Genomic DNA, 21,891 nt, shown 5'->3' with positions numbered 1-21,891 from the left:
GCTGTCATGTGCCTTTTACTGAGGAGTGGCTTCCATCTGGCCACTCTACCATAAAGGCCTGATTGGTGGAGTGCTGCAGAGATGGTTGTCCTTCTGGAAGGTTCTCCCAACTCCATGGAGGAACTCTAGAGCTCTGTCAGAGTGACCATCGGGTTCTTTAAGACTTGTGTAGCGGTTTCTTGGTCACCTCCCTGACCAAGGCTCTTCTCTCCTGATTGCTCAGTTTGGCCGGGCGGCCAGCTCTAGGAAGAGTCTTGGTGGTTCCAATCTTCTTCCATTTAAGAATGATGGAGTCCACTGTGTTCTTCGGGACCTTCAATGCTGCAGAAATGTTTTGGTACCCTTCCCCAGATCTGTTCCGACACAATCCTGTCTCGGAGCTCTACGGACAATTCCTTCGACCCCATGGCTTGGTTTTTGCTCTGACATGTACTGTCAACTGTGGGACCTTATATAGACAGGTGTATGCCTTTCCAAATCATGTCTAATCAATTGAATTTACCACAGGTGGACTCCAATCAAGTTGTAGAAACATCAAGGATGATCAATGGAAACAGGATGCACCTGAGATCAAGTTCGAGTCTCATAGCAAAGGGTCTGAATACTTATTTACATAAGGTATGTTTTTTTTTTTCAATAAATGTGCGAACATTTCAAAACATCTGTTTTCGCTTTGTCATTATGGGGTATTGTCGATTGCTGAGTTTGTTAAATCAATTTTAGAATAAGGCTGTAACGTAACAAAATGTGGAAAAAGTCAATACTTTCCGAAGGCACTGTAGTTAATTCACACCTAGGGAATTGCATTAAAATGATAACAGCCAGCCCCTATGTAACCATCCTAACTCAGCCCCTATGTAACCATCCTAACTCAGCCCCTATGTAACCATCCTAACTCAGCAGCCCGCACTTGACCTTTTGTTTTAAAGGACATCGTTTTCCATTCCCACTGTACCTTTTGTAGGTATAATGTCATAATGACTAAACAAAAACAAACATCATGGGTACAGCTGAACCAGTTCCTCCACATTTCAACCATTCATCCAGACCCTTACAGTTGACAAGGAAACAAGTGACTGTTAAAATAGTTTTAATTACAGATAAAAAGGTGGACAAGTGAAGCTAACACGATGAAGACTACTCTATTTAAAATACCATTTTACAAGTTGATCATTTTATTACCAAGAAGTACACTACACAAGTCTTAAAGACTAGCTAGTGAAGGGTTAAGTGCTCTACAGAAGACTTTGACAAAGCACGTAAGGTTTGGAGAAGGAAACAGGTGTTGAGTATATTGAGACAGCTTACTGACTCGTCAGCGTTTAGAAGGCAATAGAATAGAGGTCAGTGTTTTGACAAGGCAACAGGAAATGGTTCAAAGTAATGTTGAGGGCCTGGTGTGTCGCTGAGACGATGGACGGTCACGTCTGGTTCAGCACTCTCCTTTACGCCTGATGTGAACGTCACTCTTCTGCTCCCTGGGAACACACACAGAGCGGAATTAAAAGACACAGAGCGAAACGAGGCAGGCAGGCAGGCAGGCAGGCACAGACAGGCAGGCAGGCAGACTTGCACAGAGCAAAACAAGTTGTTGAAAGCTTTAGTTGGTTGCTTACATGTTTTCAAAGCACAGCATGCATTCGTTAGAGTAGCTGGTGCCATCGCTTCCACACACTGGCTCATAGTTCCGGGGGCACATGGGCATGCTGTACTGGGAACAGTCAGCCTGTTGGACAAAAAAACAGGTTATGTAATAAAGGACTTTGGTCTCAAATAGAGAGAGGTATTGGTAACATAGTGTACTGGTGCCCTGGTATGACACAATATGAACAGAACAGATAACAGGGAACAAACCATAAGTTTCCTGCTCTTTCCACTGGCGTAGTGCACCTGGGGTGTATTCATTAGTCGAATTCTGTTGCAAAACGTTTTGCAAAGCCATTTACAGTTACTCTTGGAATCAAACGCAACAAAACAGGGCATTTGTCCAATAGAAATTCTCGTTCATTGCAAAACGTTTTATATTTGGAGTAAACGGTTAATTGCAAAACGTTTTGCAACGGAATCCGATTAATGAATACACCCCTAACTGTCATGTCAACCAATTGTTGACCACGTAGTGACTGTATACATACAGGTGTACTTGGTGAACAATTTAATTTTGTCCTGAGAAAGACCCATATCACTGTTCTACATTACTAACTAATCCAGCCTTTCACTCCAAAACATAAACAGTTTAGCCTGCTTACCTCTGTGGTGCCGTCTGGGAGACTCGCTCCTCGGGCCAAAACTAAAATAGAGAAAGATGTCAAGCCTTAGGGTAATTATGATTTAACGGCAGATTTGATTTCCAATCTAAACGACAGATTGTGCATGTTTTCTCTAGTTTAAAATGTGCGAGTGTGCTAACAATGGCAGTTTGCTTTTTATTGTTTTTTAATTAAACTATTTGACTGCCAATAATTAAGTAAAAGTCAAGTTGAACAACACTCACCGGCAACGCTGAGAAGGACGAACGTCAGCTGTGTAAAGTTCCACATTCTATATTTTGTGAAGGTGCGTAGGCAGGTGACTACCGGGCATGGGAGCCGTATTTATACCCTGTAGGTCTCCACCCCTAAGGTTCGTCACTAGCTACCACCATCACAGAGTCATTAACCCCGACTATTTCTACAATTTATCTTCTTAAAATGTAGCTAACCCTCTTAACCTTACATTTTAATGAAATTTGGAAACTAGTGGAAACTCAGCCACTACGTAACCATCCTAACTCAGCCACTACGTAACCATCCTAACTCAGCCACTACGTAACCATCCAACTCAGAGAGACATGTCGCAATGTGTCCTGTACCTTTTGTGAGGGTGTTGTGCAAACACGAGTGACTTACAGTGAGGGGAAAACAATATTTGATCCCCTGCTGATTTTGTACGTTTGTCCACTGACAAAGAAATTATCAGTCTATAATTTTAATGGTAGGTTTATTTGAACAGTGAGAGACAGAATAACAACAAAAAAATCCAGAAAAACGTATGTCAAAAATGTTATAAATTGATTTGCATTTTAATGAGGGAAATAAGTATTTGACCCCTCTGCAAAACATGACTTAGTACTTGGTGGCAAAACCCTTGTTGGCAATCACAGGGGTCATACGTTTCTTGTAGTTGGCCACCAGGTTTGCACACATCTCAGGAGGGATTTTGTCCCACTCCTCTTTGCAGATCTTCTCCAAGTCATTAAGGTTTCGAGGCTGACGTTTGGCAACTCGAACCTTCAGCTCCCTCCACAGATTTTCTATGGGATTAAGGTCTGGAGACTGGCTAGGCCACTCCAGGACCTTAATGTGCTTCTTCTTGAGCCACTCCTTTGTTGCCTTGGCCGTGTGTTTTGGGTCATTGTCATGCTGGAATACCCATCCACGACCCATTTTCAATGCCCTGGCTGAGAGAAGGAGGTTCTCACCCAAGATTTGACAGTCCATGGCCCCGTCCATCGTCCCTTTGATGCAGTGAAGTTGTCCTGTCCCCTTAGCAGAAAAACACCCCCAAAGCATAATGTTTCCACCTCCATGTTTGACGGTGGGGATGGTGTTCTTGGGGTCATAGGCAGCATTCCTCCTCCTCCAAACACTGCGAGTTGAGTTGATGCCAAAGAGCTCCATTTTGGTCTCATCTGACCACAACACTTTCACCCAGTTCTCCTCTGAATCATTCAGATGTTCATTGGCAAACTTCAGACGGGCCTGTATATGTGCTTTCTTGAGCAGGGGGACCTTGTGGGCGCTGCAGGATTTCAGTCATTCACGGCGTAGTGTGTTACTAATTGTTTTCTTGGTGACTATGGTCCCAACTGCCTTGAGATCATTGACAAGATCCTCCTGTGTAGTTCTGGGCTGATTCCTCACCGTTCTCATGATAATTGCAAGTCCACGAGGTGAGATCTTGCATGGAGCCCCAGGCCGAGGGAGATTGACAGTTCTTTTGTGTTTCTTCCATTTGCGAATAATCGCACCAAATGTTGTCACCTTCTCACCAAGCTGCTTGGCGATGGTCTTGTAGCCCATTCCAGCCTTGCGTAGGTCTACAATCTTGTCCCTGACATCCTTGGAGAGCTCTTTGGTCTTGGCCATGGTGGAGAGTTTGGAATCTGATTGATTGATTGCTTCTGTGGACAGGTGTCTTTTATACAGGTAACAAACTGAGATTAGGAGCACTCCCTTTAAGAGTGTGCTCCTAATCTCAGCTCGTTACCTGTATAAAAGACACCTGGGAGCCAGAAATCTTTCTGATTGAGAGGGGGTCAAATACTTATTTCCCTCATTAAAATGCAAATCAATTCATAACATTTTTGACATGTGTTTTTCTGGATTTTGTTGTTGTTATTCTGTCTCTCACTGTTCAAATAAACCTACCATTAAAATTATAGACTGATCATTTCTTTGTCAGTGGGCAAACGTACAAAATCAGCAGGGGATCAAATACTTTTTTCCCTCACTGTACGTTGTTAAAAACTCATTGTATGTATACAGATGTCCATCTGAGTTGAGCAGCTGGCCCACAAGTAAAATGTCCTTCCTAAACCAAAGTTCTAAAAACAGTGACTTGTTTTTATATTTTATGGCAAGATTATTCCATATTACTTACTTATGAGGGGGGAAATTATGTTTGTATTGAAGGGACCAACAATTAATCATTGGTTTGTTGTTTGTGGAATTCAGCCAGTTTAACCTCTATGGGATCGGTTTCACGTATACGGGACAGTTGAGCTAAAGTTCGCTAATGTGATTAGCATGACTGTTGTAAGTAACAGCAAACTTTCCAGGACATAGACATGTCTAAATGGATATCAGCCATAGGTCTATTCTGGACTGTAGAGTGAAGTTTTTGTTGCTCCAAGATAAATATTTTACCATAGGTTTTCTATACCTCCATATATCAATAACATTCATACAATTACAGAATACAGATAATCTATTACCTGAATCGTGCTGTAGGAGGATATCTGTCTATGGTTTTGTGTAGGACCATTTTAAAGTCTCTACCACATATCAGCATTTGCAGAAGGAAAATGACCTACGAGTGAATTTGCATTCTCTTCTCTATCTTCTAATAGTTTTTCATTTGCATTTCTTGAGTTATAACCATAAACATTACAAAGTAAGAACTGTTTTCCAACAGTTTCAATTACTAAAAAGACCCAGTGACGTCTTGTATCAGTCTCAGTTGTTGATACTGTTCCTTTAAACGTGTCTTTGAGAATAGCGCCCCCTGCAGAATTATCTGCACCATGTGATAACAATAGATCTATGCCCCACAGGTTTTTCCAAAATTGCACATCCTCTTAGCATGAATAGCATTCTTGTACGAAAATAAAATCTGACTTTGCCTCTATACAAAATAAAAAATAGCTTTTCTTTTTACAATTCGCGTAAACCCCTCGTGTTAACGGATATAAGAAGTAACTTGTAACAATAAAAGTAGTTAACTACTTAACTGAATTGAACATTTGACTCCCACTCTCTTATAAGCGGAATGGAACATATTATTAAATGTCATATTTTATCCTAATTTAATATTAACGTGTATTGAAACATTAGAAACATTTTTTTTTTACATTAACCAATTACCTGTCACATGTCAGTCAGTCAATGAGAATCATCCAGGTAATTGGTTAATGTAAAAAAAAAATGTTTCTAATGTTTCAATACACGTTCATATTAAATTGTGTCAATCATGTCAAAATAGTCTGAGAGTATGTCAACAATCTAAGATTTAAAAAAGAAACAGGTGAACAAGTTAAATACCGTCGTATTTCCTTCTTATCGATGTATGCTCTAGGGCCCACAAAGTAAGCTCTCTTTCCCTCCTTGCGGGCAAAGAGCAGCTCTGGCCTCCTTGTCCATTATGGTTAGATCCTTTCCAAAGCGGAGCTACTGCTGCATCCCAGAGGGATGGTGGTGGAAGGATACTGCTGCATCCCAGAGGGATGGTGGTGGAAGGATACTGCTGCATCCCAGAGGGATGGTGGTGGAAGGATACTGCTGCATCCCAGAGGGATGGTGGTGGAAGGATACTGCTGCATCCCAGAGGGATGGTGGTGGAAGGATACTGCTGCGTCCCAGAGGGATGGTGGTGGAAGGATACTGCTGCGTCCCAGAGGGATGGTGGTGGAAGGATACTGCTGTGTCCCAGAGGGATGGTGGTGGAAGGATACTGCTGTGTCCCAGAGGGATGGTGGTGGAAGGATACTGCTGTGTCCCAGAGGGATGGTGGTGGAAGGATACTGCTGTGTCCCAGAGGGATGGTGGTGGAAGGATACTGCTGCATCCCAGAGGGATGGTGGTGGAAGGATACTGCTGCATCCCAGAGGGATGGTGGTGGAAGGATACTGCTGCATCCCAGAGGGATGGTGGTGGAAGGATACTTCTGCATCCCAAATGACACCCTATTCCCTTTATAGTGCACTACTTTAGGCTCTGGTCAACAGAAGTGCACTATATAGGGAGTTGGGTGCTGTTTGGGAGCCTATGTAAATAACATTTAAACCAGTTACTGATGTTTCTAAAGGTCACATTTATTTATTTATGTTTGATTTGTCATTAATAGGCCTGCTGTGTCTTTAAACATTATGTGCATCCCAAATGAGACCATATTCCCTATATAGTGCACTACTTTTGACCAGGGCAAGGCTGTGCTATATAGGGAATAGGGTGCTGTTTGGAAGGTAGGCAAATATTGGTCTGGCTTTTGAAAAACTTCATGCAAACATGTTTAGTGCATTGGAAGTCAACAGAGATGACATCAAATAAAATTGTATTTGTCACATGCGTCGAATACAACAGGTGTAGACCTTGTAATGAAATGCTTACTGAACTAAACCCAGTCATACTGACATGAAGAAATGCTTACTGACAAGCTCTTTCAGAGATTACATCACACACATACACACAACACACACACACACACATACACACAACACACACACACACACACACACAGGAAGGCCCTCAAAATTGTCAAAGACTCCAGCCACCCTAGTCATAGACTGTTCTCTCTGCTACCGCACGGCAAGCGGTACCGGAGTGCCAAGTCTAGGTCCAAAAGACTTCTCAACAGCTTCTACCCCACGCCATAAGACTCCTGAACAGCTAATCATGGCTACCCGGACTATTTGCACTGCCCCCCCACCCCATCCTTTTTACGCTGCTGCTACTCTGTTAAGTATTTATGCATAGTCACTTTAACTCTACCCACATGTACATATTACCTCAACTACCTCAACTAGCCGGTGCTAGCCACATTGACTCTGCAACGGTACCCCCCTGTATATATAGCCTCCCTACTGTCACTTTATTTGACTTCTGCTCTTTTTTTCTCAACACTTTTTGTTGTTGTTGTTTTATTCTTACTTTTTTGTTTAAAATAAATGCACTGTTGGTTAAGGGCTGTAAGTAAGCATTTCACTGTAATGTCTGCACCTGTTGTATTCGGCGCATGTGACCAATAAAATTTGATTTGATTTGATTTGATTCTCAGGTGAATCAAGTGCCATAACCACTCCAACCAAGTAAGTGGCGCACTGAACCAGTTCTTGTGCCAAAGAGGGGAAAGAAGTCATGTGTTTGTCCCGTGATCAAATGCGGAAGTGTTAAAATAACGGTCGCGACTACAGCCCACCGTCTGTCAATTTCATATACATTTTTGCTGCTTTATTTGTTGTATTTCTCACAGAAATGGAAGGATTCGCCAAAACATCACTTAGCACCACGTATGCTGGAGGCCCGGATTTTAGAGGGTAAGAGAATGCTAATTATTCTGTCGTCGTGTTAGCTGACGTTACTAACAGTAACTAGCTAGTTAGTTAACGTAAGCCCATTAACTAGATAGCTAGCTAGCTAGGCGCTTTAGCCAGCACGTCTTTGATGTCTAATGCAGTGATTCTCAACTGGGGTGTCGTGGGAGGATTTTAAGGGGTCGCGGGACTTGTGCAAGAAAATATATATAAACCATTTTCTTTTTTTAAAATACATTATTTTGAAAGGATGCCTCCGCACCGAAACCTTTATTTTGAAAGGATGCCTCCGCACCGAAACCTTTATTTTGAAAGGATGCCTCCGCACCGAAACCTTTATTTTGAAAGGATGCCTCCGCACCGCTTATTGTTGCTGACTTTACACGTGCAGCGAGTCCACGGTGGTGAAATGGCTACGTTCGACCTCGGAGGGTTTTCGCGTTGCACTGATCCAATGAAATGACAGATTTCTCTTCACACACGATGATCCAATAAAAATGTCATTCTGCAACATTGTTTTGTTGTAAATGTGACACGTCCAATCAAATAATACAGATATTCTTCTGCCAGCTAGCTTGATTGACAGCTAACTACGCAGATATGTTCTGCAGGCATTGCACATGTGGATAGTTAGCTGTCAGAGTAAAATCATGGACCCGTTTTTAAAACGTGCAGCTCCCTCTTCATCCAATGCTGCTTCCAATGTCAACAACAAGGCAGACAACCCGGTCCCTGTAAGAAGAGGAAATACCACCCCGACTTCATCAAATATGGTCTTACATACACTGCTCAAAAAAAATACAGGGAACACTTAAACAACACAATGTAACTCCAAGTCAATCACACTTCTGTGAAATCAAACTGTCCACTTAGGAAGCAACACTGATTGACAATACATTTCACATGCTGTTGTGCAAATGGAATAGACAACAGGTGGAAATTATAGGCAATTAGCAAGACACCCCCAATAAAGGACTGGTTTTGCAGGTGGTGACCACAGACCACTTCTCAGTTCCTATGCTTCCTGGCTGATGTTTTGGTCACTTTTGAATGCTGGCAGTGCTTTCACTCTAGTGGTAGCATGAGACGGAGTCTACAACCCACACAAGTGGCTCAGGTAGTGCAGCTCATCCAGGATGGCACATCAATGCGAGCTGTGGCAAGAAGGTTTGCTGTGTCTGTCAGCGTAGTGTCCAGAGCATGGAGGCGCTACCAGGAGACAGGCCAGTACATCAGGAGACGTGGAGGAGGCCGTAGGAGGGCAACAACCCAGCAGCAGGACTGCTACCTCCGCCTTTGTGCAAGGAGGAGCAGGAGGAGCACTGCCAGAGCCCTGCAAAATGACCTCCAGCAGGCCACAAATGTGCACGTGTCTGCTCAAACGGTCAGAAACAGACTCTATGAGGGCCCGACGTCCACAGGTGGGGGTTGTGCTTACAGCCCAACACCGTGCAGGACGTTTGGCATTTGCCAGAGAACACCAAGATTGGCAAATTCGCCACTGGCGCCCTGTGCTCTTCACAGATGAAAGCAGGTTCATACTGAGCACATGTGACAGAGTCTGGAAACGCCATGGAGAACGTTCTGCTGCCTGCATTTCTTTGGGGGGCCGCACAGCCCTCCATGTGCTCGCCAGAGGTAGCCTGACTGCCATTAGGTACCGAGATGAGATCCTCAGACCCCTTGTGAGACCATATGCTGGTGCGGTTGGCCCTGGGTTCCTCCTAATGCAAGACAATGCTAGACCTCATGTGGCTGGAGTGTGTCAGCAGTTCCTGCAAGAGGAAGGCATTGATGCTATGGACTGGCCCGCCCATTCCCCAGACCTGAATCCAATTGAGCACATCTGGGACATCATGTCTCGCTCCATCCACCAACGCCACGTTGCACCACAGACTGTCCAGGAGTTGGCGGATGCTTTAGTCCAGGTCTGGGAGGAGATCCCTCAGGAGACCATCTGCCACCTCATCAGGAGCATGCCCAGGCGTTGTAGGGAGGTCATACAGGCACGTGGAGGCCACACACACTACTGAGCCTCATTTTGACTTGTTTTAAGGACATTACATCAAAGTTGGATCAGCCTGTAGTGTGGTTTTCCACTTTAATTTAGAGGGTGACTCCAAATCCAGACCTCCATGGGTTGATAAATTTGATTTCCATTGATAATTTTTGTGTGATTTTTGTTGTCAGCACATTCAACTATGTAAAGAAAAAAGTATTTAATAAGATTATTTCATTCATTCAGATCTAGGATGTGTTATTTTAGTGTTCCCTTTATTTTTTTGAGCAGTGTATATATGGTACAGGCAGGGTGAGTGTAGACCGCAGTGCGTCCTATGCAACGAGCTGTTAGCTAATGAGAGCATGAAACCCTCCTAAATGAAAAGGCATCAGCTTTGCTTTATCTTGGCCAGGTCGCAGTTGGAAATGAGAACTTGTTCTCAACTGGCTGGTTAGTGTTACCAACTGGCTTACCTGGTTAAATAAAGGTGAAAAAAATAAATAATAAATCAGGACACCAAGCATCCAAGACACAAAGATAAGACAGCTGACTTTTTAAAAAGAAAATGTAAATATCTGGAGGCCTCACAAGATTCCTTGAAGGTATGCACGGTACAATAAAAGTCTCTTTGCGCATCACACCTTGTAGCCCAGCGCATTGCTAAGTCCAAAAAGATCCCACACCTGCTGCGGTTGATATGTGCACTGAAATCTTGGGGGAGTCAGCCGCCAACAAACTTAAAACCATACCCCTATCCAATGACACCATGAGGAGGAGAATCTGAGGATATAGCTACACATCAGAGTGCATCAGTGCAAATGGCCACTACGCACGACAGCTTGATGAATCCACAGATGTGGCTAACCATGCAATTCGAAATGGTCTTTGTCAGACACGTCTGGGATAACTTCGAGGAGCATTTCCATTTTAGTGCTGATTTGTCCACCACTGCAGAGGCTGTCTTTAACACGATGGATATGTACCTGGGCTCCGTGGGACTGGCCTGGGATGGGTGCGTCGGTGTGTCCACTGATGGGGCAGCTGCCATGACGGGAAAGCACTCCCGAGTTAGTAAAGCGGGTCCCGGAGAGAGCACCGAGTGAGACGTGGAACCACTGCTTCCTACACAGGGAGGCAGCGATGGACATGGTGCCTGAGCTCCACGCCACTCTCCGGGATGTGAGTCAAGTGTGTCAACTAATATCAAAAAGAGTTCCACGAAAAGCAGGTGTTTCCAGGCCTTCTGCAGGGATATGGGGAGCGAACACCAGCAGGTGCTTTATCATGCAGAGGTCCGCTGGCTTTCAGGGGTAAAGTGTTGGGTCACCTTTTTATGAGCTTCGAGCAGAGATTGCTGCGTTTCTTTCGGAAAACAAGTCGCCTCTGGCCCGAACATTTCAATTGTGAGGAATGGCAGGTTGCCTACCTAGCAGATATTGTTGATAATCTGAATTCGCTCAATGTGTCAATGCAAGGGAGAGGGGCACCACAAAGCGCACGGAAACACACTGAAAAATCCCCCATTAAACAGCATCATGTCAAGCTGCATGGAATGTTTTGCCACTACTTCCTGGAGGAGAACAGGAGACAAGACGACTGGATACGGGACCCCCTTTTCAAGTGGAGATGGGAAGCATCATGTTGCTAAGCAACGAAGAGGATCAACTGGTGGAGCTGTCATGTGATCGCTGAGTGAGCATTCGCTTCCCGGAAGTGACACAGCCACAGTTCTGGTGCAGTGTAGTGGGAGAGTATCCTGAGTTACTGTTCACTATGTTAATAATAATAATAATATATTATTATTGGTAATTAATTCTGACATTTAATATTACATTTTATTGAACTGGATAACAACTAAGACCTTTAAAAAAAACGTCAAGGTTGTGAAACTATTCACATGGTAATTGATGATTTAAGAATTGCTAATGATATATATTTTTTTTTCTATTTTGCTCATGTGTTACACCTGAACTGGTCGCCTAATTAAATGGCTTATTCTCTTCAATTGACAATATATGTTTTCTCAGTTAATATGGCTGTGTAATGACTTTCTTTAATACCATAATAGTAGCCCATTGAGACAGTCTATTTTGCAAGTGAAGCCTGCCCAAGTAGGCAGCTGCAATACAACATTACAAAATGGAATCATCAACCGTCCATAATACTGGGTCGCGACTCAATTGTCATTGTCAAATTTGGGTCCCCAGGTAAAACCAGTTGTGAACCACTGATCTAAGGTATTTTAGCTAGCTCTATCAACATGTATTATTTTCCATAGCTAACAGTGGGTCTATGCATTCAATAATATCAAACGCATGCTGTTCACGTAATGTACTCACCCAGAGCCACCACCCAGAGCCACCACCCAGAGCCACCACCCAGACATGATGTGATGTTGTATATTGTCTGTCCTGCAGGAATGACAGTTCTCTGGTCTCTGCTCTGAAGACTCTCCTCTTCTTCACCATCCTGATGGTCACTCTGCCCATAGGACTGTACTTCGCATCAAAGGCATACATCTTTGAAGGTAAATCAGTATTTATTGTCTGAGGCCTAAAATATCCCAATCAAAGGCCAAATTTATTTATTTATATTTATTCTCCCCCTCCACCCCTCTCCTCCTCTCACCCCTCTCTCCTCCTCTCCTTTCATCCTCCTCCTCTCCACCCCTCCTTCTCTCCACCCCTCCCTCTCTCCTCCTCTCCACCCCCCTCTCTCCTCCTCTCCACCCCCCTCTCTCCTCCTCCTCCCCTCTTGCTCTCCTCCTCTCTCCAGGTTCCCTACAGATGTCTAACTCAGACAGTTATTTTTATGCTGCCATCGTAGCTGTGCTGGCCGTACACGTGGTTCTGGCCCTGTTTGTCTACGTGGCCTGGAACGAGGGCTCCACCAAGGGCAAGGGAAAACACGACTAACCCTAACCTGGCCCTGCTGTTGGCCCAGAGAAAATCATGGACCAAGAGATGGAGGCCCAACCACCTCCAGCCCCCACCCCACCCGGCTTCTCTCCAACCCCCAGCCCAGCCCAGCATCTCACGGCCTGCCAGCCATGGAGGGGTGCAGACCGAGTCCATCTGCTGGTGTTGAGAGATAATAATATACTGGGTGTTTTTGTGAGCTTTTGCTAGCTCAGTGTATTATTTTTTTAACAGACTGAACACCGCCCCTGTCTGTTAGAGGTTGTGTCATAAACTGGACCCGGCCAGAGACGGGCTGTGAAATGGAGAGCTATTGTCTGTGTCCAACCCTATTCCCTGTTTAAGGCCCGTAAGGCTCTGGTCAAAACTAGTGCATTATACAGAGAATAAGGTGCCATTTTTGTTTTCTGTTCTGTGTGACCAACGTCATGTTGACATCATGTTGCCACTGCTGTTGTGGTTTGGATCTGTCCTTCCTTGAGTTGACTCTATTTATTTTTTCATTAAAGAATGTGTTTTTGTGTGACTGTCTGTAGACGTTTATTTTTGGTTCTAATGTGATGTCTTAGATCTGTATTATTATAGTCAGAGGAGCATTTCAAGTCCAGAGTGGTTCTGTTATGATGAAACATTACATCTATCAAATTATCCATGACCATACTTTGATAAACTGTAGAAACATAAGATTGAATAAAAATTGTTTTACTCATTTAGCTGATGCTCCTATCCAGATCAACTTACAGTAGTGGGCTGCATACATTTTATTTCTCATACTGGTCCCCAATGGGAATCAAACCCACAACTCCGGCATTGCAAGCACCATGCTCTACCAATTGAGCCACAGGACATATGTATGATGTCTATGATTTTTAAACCACCATGCAGAACAACTCATCCTGAAAGAGTTACACCAACTCTTATCATCAAATAGTTGACGTCCCTGTCAGCTCAGTGTTTTGACTGTAGTGTCTTGGCCCACCAGGTGGCACATTGGACTTCTCATCCATATCATGAATCACCAATAATACTATTTTATAAATAGTTCCAACTAGGGGTGTGAACATTTAAATGTTTAAACGACATTGGGATTGTTAATGTTTAGAAAAAAATCCCAAACCTAATTTTTTCCGAAATTAAAATCACAGTGCAGTTATCACAATTACCACTAACAGGTCCCGATCATCATCATAAAGGGAAACATTTACATTAAACAAACACCTAACGCAACAATGCTGTAATGTTAGTCATCCATGATTCACCAAACAATATATTGAAAGAGGAAGCAAAGTACTTTAAGCATACGAAGGAGATGATCGTGGACTTCAGGAAACAGCAGAGGGAGCACACCCCCCTATCCACATCGTCGGGATCGCAGTGGAGAATGTGAAAAGCTTCAAGTTCCTCGGCGTACACATCACTGACAATCTGAAATGGTCCACCCACATGGACAGTGTGGTGAAGAAGGTGCAACACATTTTAGTCATTTAGCAGACGCTCTTATCCAGAGCGACTTACATGAGCAATTAGGGTTAAGTGCCTTGCTCAAGGGCACATCGACAGATTTTTCACCTAGTCGGCTCGGGGATTAGAACCAGCGACCTTTCGGTTACTGGCACAACGCTCTTAACCACTAAGCTACCTGCCGCCCCAACAGCGCCTCTTCAACCTCTGGAAACTGAAAAAAATGTGATTTGTCCCCTAAGACACTCACAAAATTTTAACAGATGCACCATTGAGAGCATCCTGTCGGGCTGTATCACCGCCTGGTACGGCAACTGCACCGCCCGCAACCGCAGGGCTCTCCAGAGGGTGGTGTGGTCTGCCCAACACATCCCCAGGGGCAAACTACCTGCCCTCCAGGACACCTACAGCACCCGATGTCACAGGAAGGCCAAGAAGATCATCAAGGACCTCAGCCACCCGGTGTCACAGGAAGGCCAAGAAGATCATCAGGGACCTCAGCCACCCGAGCGACTGCCTGTTCACCCTGCTATCATCCAGAAGGCGAGGTCAGTACAGGTGCATCAAAGCTGGGACCGAGAGACTGAAAAACAATACATATATATAGAAAGTTAGCAAAAATAGTTAAGGTCTTGCTACCATGGAAAGGAAAATACACCCTGATTAATGATTTAGTCATATTCCAGTTTACCTATTTACTTACGGCCCTGACTACACCGAACAACTAGTTTTTTAAAATTATATGTGCAAAAAATATTCCACTTTATTTGGAATGGCAAGCCAGACAAAATTACATGGGCCTATTTATATAATGAATGTGAATTCGGAGGGCTGAAATTATTAAATATTAAAGCATTAGACCTATCACTAAAAGCTTCAGTCATACAAAAGCTATACTTAAATCCGACTGGTTCTCTAGCAGATTAGTAAGAACCCCATGTTCAAGAACGGCCCTTTTCCCTTTATTCAGATTACAACCTCTCACTTTAGGTTATTTGAAAATGAAATAATCTGCAGAATATTGAATTTTTTTAGCTATAGAAAGCTGGTTGCAATTTCAGTTTAATCCACCAGAAAAGACAGAACAAAAATTTTAATAAATATGATGGTTAAACTCAAATATACTAATTGATAAAAAAAAAACACTTTTTGGAAAAAAGTATTTTAAAATGGTATAATCTATGTTAATGATATCATAAATATGACTGGTGGAGTCATGTCATACATGCAGCTAAGAAAAATATATGGAAATGTCTGCTCTAACCAGAATTACAACCAACTGACCGCAAAAATGGAGGAGGGAAGGGGGAGAAGGTAAGGAACTGGTCTGTCGGCCGCATTAAAGACCATAATTGGTTAAAGAAAATGGTGATAAATAAAAAAGTATATCAGTTTCATTTAAGGACCAAAAAATTGACAGCTGCGCCATACAGGTTAAAACATATTTGGGAAGAGATTTTCGATGTACCGATTCCATGGCACATGGTTTATGAACTGATACACAAATCATCACCGGATTCAAAACGTAGTTTTTCTATTTCAATTATTATATAATTCTTGTTACCAATAGAATGTTATTGATATGGGGGATACAATCTTCCCAGCTCAGCAGATTGTGCTGCGAATAGACAGAATCATTAGATCATTTGTTTTGGTACTGTCCATTTGTAGCTTGTTTCTGGTCACAGGTCCAGGAATGGCTGAAGGATTGCAATATTTACCTGGAGCTAACCCTGCAGATAGCACTACTGGATGATCTGAAAAGTCATAGTCAATCGATCAATAATATAATAATACTTTTAGCAAAAATGTTTATTTTCAATCTGTAGAAACAATGAGAATAGAAAGGTTCAGAACTTTTGTAAAACATCACAGTACAGTTGAAAGATATATGGCAAATAGAAATCCAATATGGATGGTGTTAAGAGATAGATGGGAGGTGTTGAATGGAGTTGAAGGATGGGACTAATAACAACAACTAATAACAACTAGATAACTAATGTAAAGCATACTGTGTCCATAATAAGTATATAGGTTATAGGTTGAGAGCTTTTGGGAAAGAGCACAGTTAGAAAGATATGGCATATAGAAGCAAACCGGATGGACATCATGAAAATGATCGGAGAGGTTGAGGGTAGAGGGAGTTCAGGAGTAAAAACAAACAAAATAGAATTATTGTAAAATTGACTGTGTCCATAAGATGTATATACAGTGAGGGAAAAAAGTATTTGATCCCCTGCTGATTTTGTACGTTTGCCCACTGACAAAGAAATGATCAGTCTATAATTTTAATGGTACATTTATTTGAACAGTGAGAGACAGAATAACAACAAAAAAATCCAGAAAAACGCATGTCAAAAATGTTATAAATTGATTTGCATTTTAATGAGGGAAATAAGTATTTGACCTCCTCTCAATCAGAAAGCTTTCTGGCTCCCAGGTGTCTTTTATACAGGTAACGAGCTGAGATTAGCAGCACACTCTTAAAGGGAGTACTCCTAATCTCAGCTTGTTACCTGTATAAAAGACACCTGTCCACAGAAGCAATCAATCAATCAGATTCCAAACTCTCCACCATGGCCAAGACCAAAGAGCTCTCCAAGGATGTCAGGGACAAGATTGTAGACCTACACAAGGCTGGAATGGGCTACATGACCATCGCCAAGCAGCTTGGTGAGAAGGTGACAACAGTTGGTGCGATTATTCGCAAATGGAAGAAACACAAAAGAACTGTCAATCTCCCTCGGCCTGGGGCTCCATGCAAGATCTCACCTCGTGGAGTTGCAATGATCATGAGAACGGTGAGGAATCAGCCCATAACTACACGGGAGGATCTTGACAATGATCTCAAGGCAGCTGGGACCATAGTCACCAAGAAAACAATTGGTAACACTCTACGCCGTGAAGGACTGAAATCCTGCAGCGCCCGTAAGGTCCCCCTGCTCAAGAAAGCACATATACATGCCCGTCTGAAGTTTGCCAATGAACATCTAAATGATTCAGAGGAGAACTGGGTGAAAGTGTTGTGGTCAGATGAGACTAAAATTGAGCTCTTTGGCATCAACTCAACTCGCCGTGTTTGGAGGAGGAGGAATGCTGCCTATGACCCCAAGAACACCATCCCCACCGTCAAACATGGAGGTGGAAACATTATGCTTTGGGGGTGTTTTTCTGCTAAGGGGACAGGACAACTTCACCGCATCAAAGGGACGATGGACGGGGCCATGTACCGTCAAATCTTGGGTGATTGAAAATGGGTCGTGGATGGGTATTCCGGCCAAGGCAACAAAGAAGTGGCTCAAGAAAAAGCACATTAAGGTCCTGGAGTGGCCTAGCCAGTCTCCAGACCTTAATCCCATAGAAAATCTGTGGAGGGAGCTGAAGGTTCGAGTTGCCAAACGTCAGCCTCGAAACCTTAATGACTTGGAGAAGATCTGCAAAGAGGAGTGGGACAAAATCCCTCCTGTGTGCAAACCTGGTGGCCAACTACAAGAAACGTCTGACCTCTGTGATTGCCAACAAGGGTTTTGCCACCAAGTACTAAGTCATGTTTTGTAGAGGGGTCAAATACTTATTTCCCTCATTAAAATGCAAATCAATTTATAACATTTTTGACATCCGTTTTTCTGAATTTTTTTGTTGTTATTCTGTCTCTCACTGTTCAAATAAACCTACCATTAAAATTATAGACTGATCATTTCTTTGTCAGTGGGCAAACATACAAAATCAGCAGGGGATCAAATACTTTTTTCCCTCACTGTAGTATGTATAAGCTGTAAGTAGATGCAAATTCATTACTTAAAAATCATACAATGTGATTTTCTGGATTTTTGTTTTAGATTCCGTCTCTCACAGTTGAAGTGTACCTATGATAAAAATTACAGACCTCTACATGCTTTGTAAGTAGGAAAACCTGCAAAATCGGCAGTGTATCAAATACTTGTTCTCCCCACTGTAGCTGTACCATATTTGCATTGCTACTAAGTAACCCTCCAATTGTTCTCCTCTATTCCACCCGCTAAAGCCCCTCCCCATCCCAAGTTGGGTTGTCATCCCGGTAATCAGCAGACCACCCCGTCCCCCCGGATCCCTAGGCCCCCCGAGAGCCCAGGACCCATCATTCAAAAACAGCACACAGTGCCACCCACAGAGCAGAAGCAGATCAACCGCTAAAAGTATTTCCAATGCTCTCGCCTCAATTTGCTTTATAGCTATTAAAAATATATCTATTCAAATATCTTGCGTATCTTAATTTCCATCATTAACAATTAATATGCCTAATAATGTTGGCAGTTCATGCATAGGATTGTTACCTATAGCCTGGATTGTCATTGCATTACATTACATTTTTGTCAATCAATTATTATTTTAACAAACAATTATTGTGATTCATCCTATATTGTCCCTAACATCCTTACCCTCTTGCAACAGATGTGGGACACACACACACACACACACACACACACACACAGCACGCACACACGCACGCACGCACACACACACACACGCACATACTCTAACACACTCAACCCCTTTCCTCCACAATCAACCATAAGCTCAGATGCTGAACGGTTGTTACATCCCAGAGCCCAACTCAAGAAAGAACCTGATTTACGAATGCATATACAGTTACAGCTGTTTGAGAAAGCATGCAAGATTGAGCAAAAATTGGCAACAATTTGAGATTTGATTAACCAATGTCAAGTCCTAGGTGATGGAGATCAGATCCACCCCCTTCCCCTGAAACACACACACGCTGGTCTCCCGTTGTGACCATTTCCCCCAGCATCTCTGTGCAGTCAGACCTTTGATTATTTTGTGCCACCAGGGCCACAATAATATGCCCCCTCTCTGATTGTCCGAGTGAGACCCCCTCCCCAAGGGTTACTGCAGCCAGTGTTGCCAGCACTGCCACTACCTGGGTGGGGGTACCCCACCGGAATCCCCACCGGCTAGATACAAGGTCGTCAAGGTTCTCATTAGCAGCTTTGAGAATTTCCTTGTATATTATGCTCTCCCATCAGGGGGCTCTGGCTTTGTAGGACCAACCCTGCCAGGCAGGCTCAGAATCCTGAGGGGGCGGTGCTGCTCTAGTAGGTCTCTGACCGCATTTATCTTTCTGTTTTGGCTGCATATAGGCAACTCACAGCAGGGCCATAAAACAGATGGGGACTTCCCTTTGGTGTGTGGGTCGCTCAGGTGGGTGTCTAGGATAAAGGGTTGGGGATTGTTCCATCATGATAGGACAATAAAACATAAATTAGATGTATACTTTATTTTAAAATGTATATCCCTCATCTGCACAAAATTGAAAGCTCTCTCTCACAACCCCTGCTCACAGACACAGATTGGTTCTGGGATTATGCAACATACTGTGCCTTCTATGTCTTCTGTTCGCTATGTTTTATCTCCACTATGTTGATTGAGTACTTTTGTGTTTTAATTAGTTATATTTGAAGATGTATTGTTTTGCTAGTTATCCTTTCTTCTAATGCCGTCTTATCCATTTATAAAATACTATGAATGGAAAGGAATACTAATTATTTTCCATCGTTCCCTGTCTTGAAAGGTTCAGTGTAGTTGGAGTATAGGGTAGTTGGACTATAGGGTAGTTGGACTATAGGGTAGTTGGACTATAGGGTAGTTGGAGTATAGGGTAGTTGGACTATAGGGTAGTTGGAGTATAGGGTAGTTGGACTATAGGGTAGTTGGAGTATAGGGTAGTTGGACTATAGGGTAGTTGGACTATAGGGTAGTTGGAGTATAGGGTAGTTGGAGTATAGGGTAGTTGGACTATATTTTAACAATTGGTTTATTTTATTGCTTTTCTATCTCTATATTTTTTTATTATTCCCCAATCCCTACCATGGCTAGTATTGGGTGTTCCATTCCAATCCCTACCATGGCTAGTGTTGGGTGTTCCATTCCAATCCTTACCATGGCTAGTGTTGGGTGTTCCATTCCAATCCCTACCATGGCTAGTGTTGGGTGTTCCATTCCAATCCCTACCATGGCTAGTGTTGGGTGTTCCATTCCAATCCCTACACTGGCTAGTGTTGGGTGTTCCATTCCAATCCCTACCATGGCTAGTGTTGGGTGTTCCAATCCCTACCATGGCTAGTGTTGGGTGTTCCATTCCAATCCCTACCATGGCTAGTGTTGGGTGTTCCATTCCAATCCCTACCATGGCTAGTATTGGGTGTTCCATTCCAATCCCTACCATGGCTATTATTGGGTGTTCCATTCCAATCCCTACCATGGCTAGTGTTGGGTGTTCCATTCCAATCCCTACCATGGCTAGTGTTGGGTGTTCCATTCCAATCCCTACCATGGCTAGTGTTGGGTGTTCCATTCCAATCCCTACCATGGCTAGTGTTGGGTGTTCCATTCCAATCCCTACACTGGCTAGTGTTGGGTGTTCGATTCCAATCCCTACCATGGCTAGTGTTGGGTGTTCCATTCCAATCCCTACCATGGCTAGTGTTGGGTGTTCCATTCCAATCCCTACCATGGCTAGTATTGGGTGTTCCATTCCAATCCCTACCATGGCTAGTATTGGGTGTTCCATTCCAATCCCTACCATGGCTAGTATTGGGTGTTCCATTCCAATCCCTACCATGGCTAGTGTTGGGTGTTCCATTCCAATCCCTACCATGGCTAGTATTGGGTGTTCCATTCCAATCCCTACCATGGCTAGTATTGGGTGTTCCATTCCAATCCCTACCATGGCTAGTATTGGGTGTTCCATTCCAATCCCTACCATGGCTAGTGTTGGGTGTTCCATTCCAATCCCTACCATGGCTAGTGTTGGGTGTTCCATTCCAATCCCTACCATGGCTAGTGTTGGGTGTTCCATTCCAATCCCTACCATGGCTAGTGTTGGGTGTTCCATTCCAATCCCTACCATGGCTAGTATTGGATGTTCCATTCCAATCCCTACCATGGCTAGTGTTGGGTGTTCCATTCCAATCCCTACCATGGCTAGTGTTGGGTGTTCCATTCCAATCCCTACCATGGCTAGTGTTGGGTGTTCCATTCCAATCCCTACCATGGCTAGTATTGGGTGTTCCATTCCAATCCTTACCATGGCTAGTATTGGGTGTTCCATTCCAATCCCTACCATGGCTAGTATTGGGTGTTCCATTCCAATCCCTACCATGGCTAGTATTGGGTGTTCCATTCCAATCCCTACCATGGCTAGTGTTGGGTGTTCCAATCCCTACCATGGCTAGTATTGGGTGTTCCATTCCAATCCCTACCATGGCTAGTATTGGGTGTTCCATTCCAATCCCTACCATGGCTAGTATTGGGTGTTCCATTCTAATCCCTACCATGGCTAGTGTTGGGTGTTCCATTCCAATCCCTACCATGGCTAGTGTTGGGTGTTCCATTCTAATCCCTACCATGGCTAGTGTTGGGTGTTCCATTCCAATCCCTACCATGGCTAGTGTTGGGTGTTCCATTCCAATCCCTACCATGGCTAGTGTTGGGTGTTCCATTCCAATCCCTACCATGGCTAGTGTTGGGTGTTCCATTCCAATCCCTATCATGGCTAGTGTTGGGTGTTCCATTCCAATCCCTACCATGGCTAGTGTTGGGTGTTCCATTCCAATCCCTACCATGGCTAGTGTTGGGTGTTCCATTCTAATCCCTACCATGGCTAGTGTTGGGTGTTCCATTCCAATCCCTACCATGGCTAGTGTTGGGTGTTCCATTCTAAT

At 43.6% G+C, this 21,891-nt stretch overlaps 2 protein-coding genes across 2 annotated transcripts; one reads left to right on the top strand and one right to left on the bottom strand.

Moving 5' to 3' along the window:
* Positions 1 to 1,073: 1,073 nt before the first annotated feature.
* On the bottom strand, positions 1,074 to 2,593 carry LOC121555988 (serine protease inhibitor Kazal-type 1). Its single transcript, XM_041869861.1, has 4 exons — positions 2,495 to 2,593; positions 2,250 to 2,290; positions 1,617 to 1,726; positions 1,074 to 1,478 (listed from the first exon to the last, which is right to left on the bottom strand). The coding sequence occupies exons 1-4, from the start codon at positions 2,538 to 2,540 to the stop codon at positions 1,433 to 1,435; spliced, it is 243 nt and encodes an 80-aa protein (XP_041725795.1). The 5' UTR covers positions 2,541 to 2,593; the 3' UTR covers positions 1,074 to 1,432.
* A 5,019-nt stretch (positions 2,594 to 7,612) lies between these two features.
* Positions 7,613 to 13,235, top strand: LOC121555992 (vacuolar ATPase assembly integral membrane protein vma21). Its single transcript, XM_041869865.2, has 3 exons — positions 7,613 to 7,792; positions 12,209 to 12,318; positions 12,567 to 13,235. Exons 1-3 carry the CDS (start codon positions 7,731 to 7,733, stop codon positions 12,704 to 12,706), a joined length of 312 nt encoding a protein of 103 aa, XP_041725799.1. The 5' UTR covers positions 7,613 to 7,730; the 3' UTR covers positions 12,707 to 13,235.
* The last annotated feature ends 8,656 nt before the right edge of the window (positions 13,236 to 21,891 follow it).

This window comes from Coregonus clupeaformis, unplaced genomic scaffold, assembly GCF_020615455.1.
Source record: "Coregonus clupeaformis isolate EN_2021a unplaced genomic scaffold, ASM2061545v1 scaf0022, whole genome shotgun sequence".
Classification (NCBI taxonomy): domain Eukaryota; kingdom Metazoa; phylum Chordata; class Actinopteri; order Salmoniformes; family Salmonidae; genus Coregonus; species Coregonus clupeaformis.
This window is presented reverse-complemented; position numbering and strand designations above follow the sequence as displayed.

Excerpts from the sequence above, each read along its gene's own strand:
- LOC121555988 (XM_041869861.1), bottom strand. The coding sequence starts at position 2,540 with ATGTGGAACTTTACACAGCTGACGTTCGTCCTTCTCAGCGTTGCCG. Across the intron at positions 2,291-2,494 it reads CGTCCTTCTCAGCGTTGCCG|TTTTGGCCCGAGGAGCGAGT; the intron begins GTGAGTGTTGTT and ends TCTCTATTTTAG. Across the intron at positions 1,479-1,616 it reads ATGCTGTGCTTTGAAAACAT|GGAGCAGAAGAGTGACGTTC; the intron begins GTAAGCAACCAA and ends GTGTGTTCCCAG.
- LOC121555992 (XM_041869865.2), top strand. The coding sequence starts at position 7,731 with ATGGAAGGATTCGCCAAAACATCACTTAGCACCACGTATGCTGGAGGC. Across the intron at positions 7,793-12,208 it reads GGAGGCCCGGATTTTAGAGG|GAATGACAGTTCTCTGGTCT; the intron begins GTAAGAGAATGC and ends TCTGTCCTGCAG. Across the intron at positions 12,319-12,566 it reads AAAGGCATACATCTTTGAAG|GTTCCCTACAGATGTCTAAC; the intron begins GTAAATCAGTAT and ends TCCTCTCTCCAG.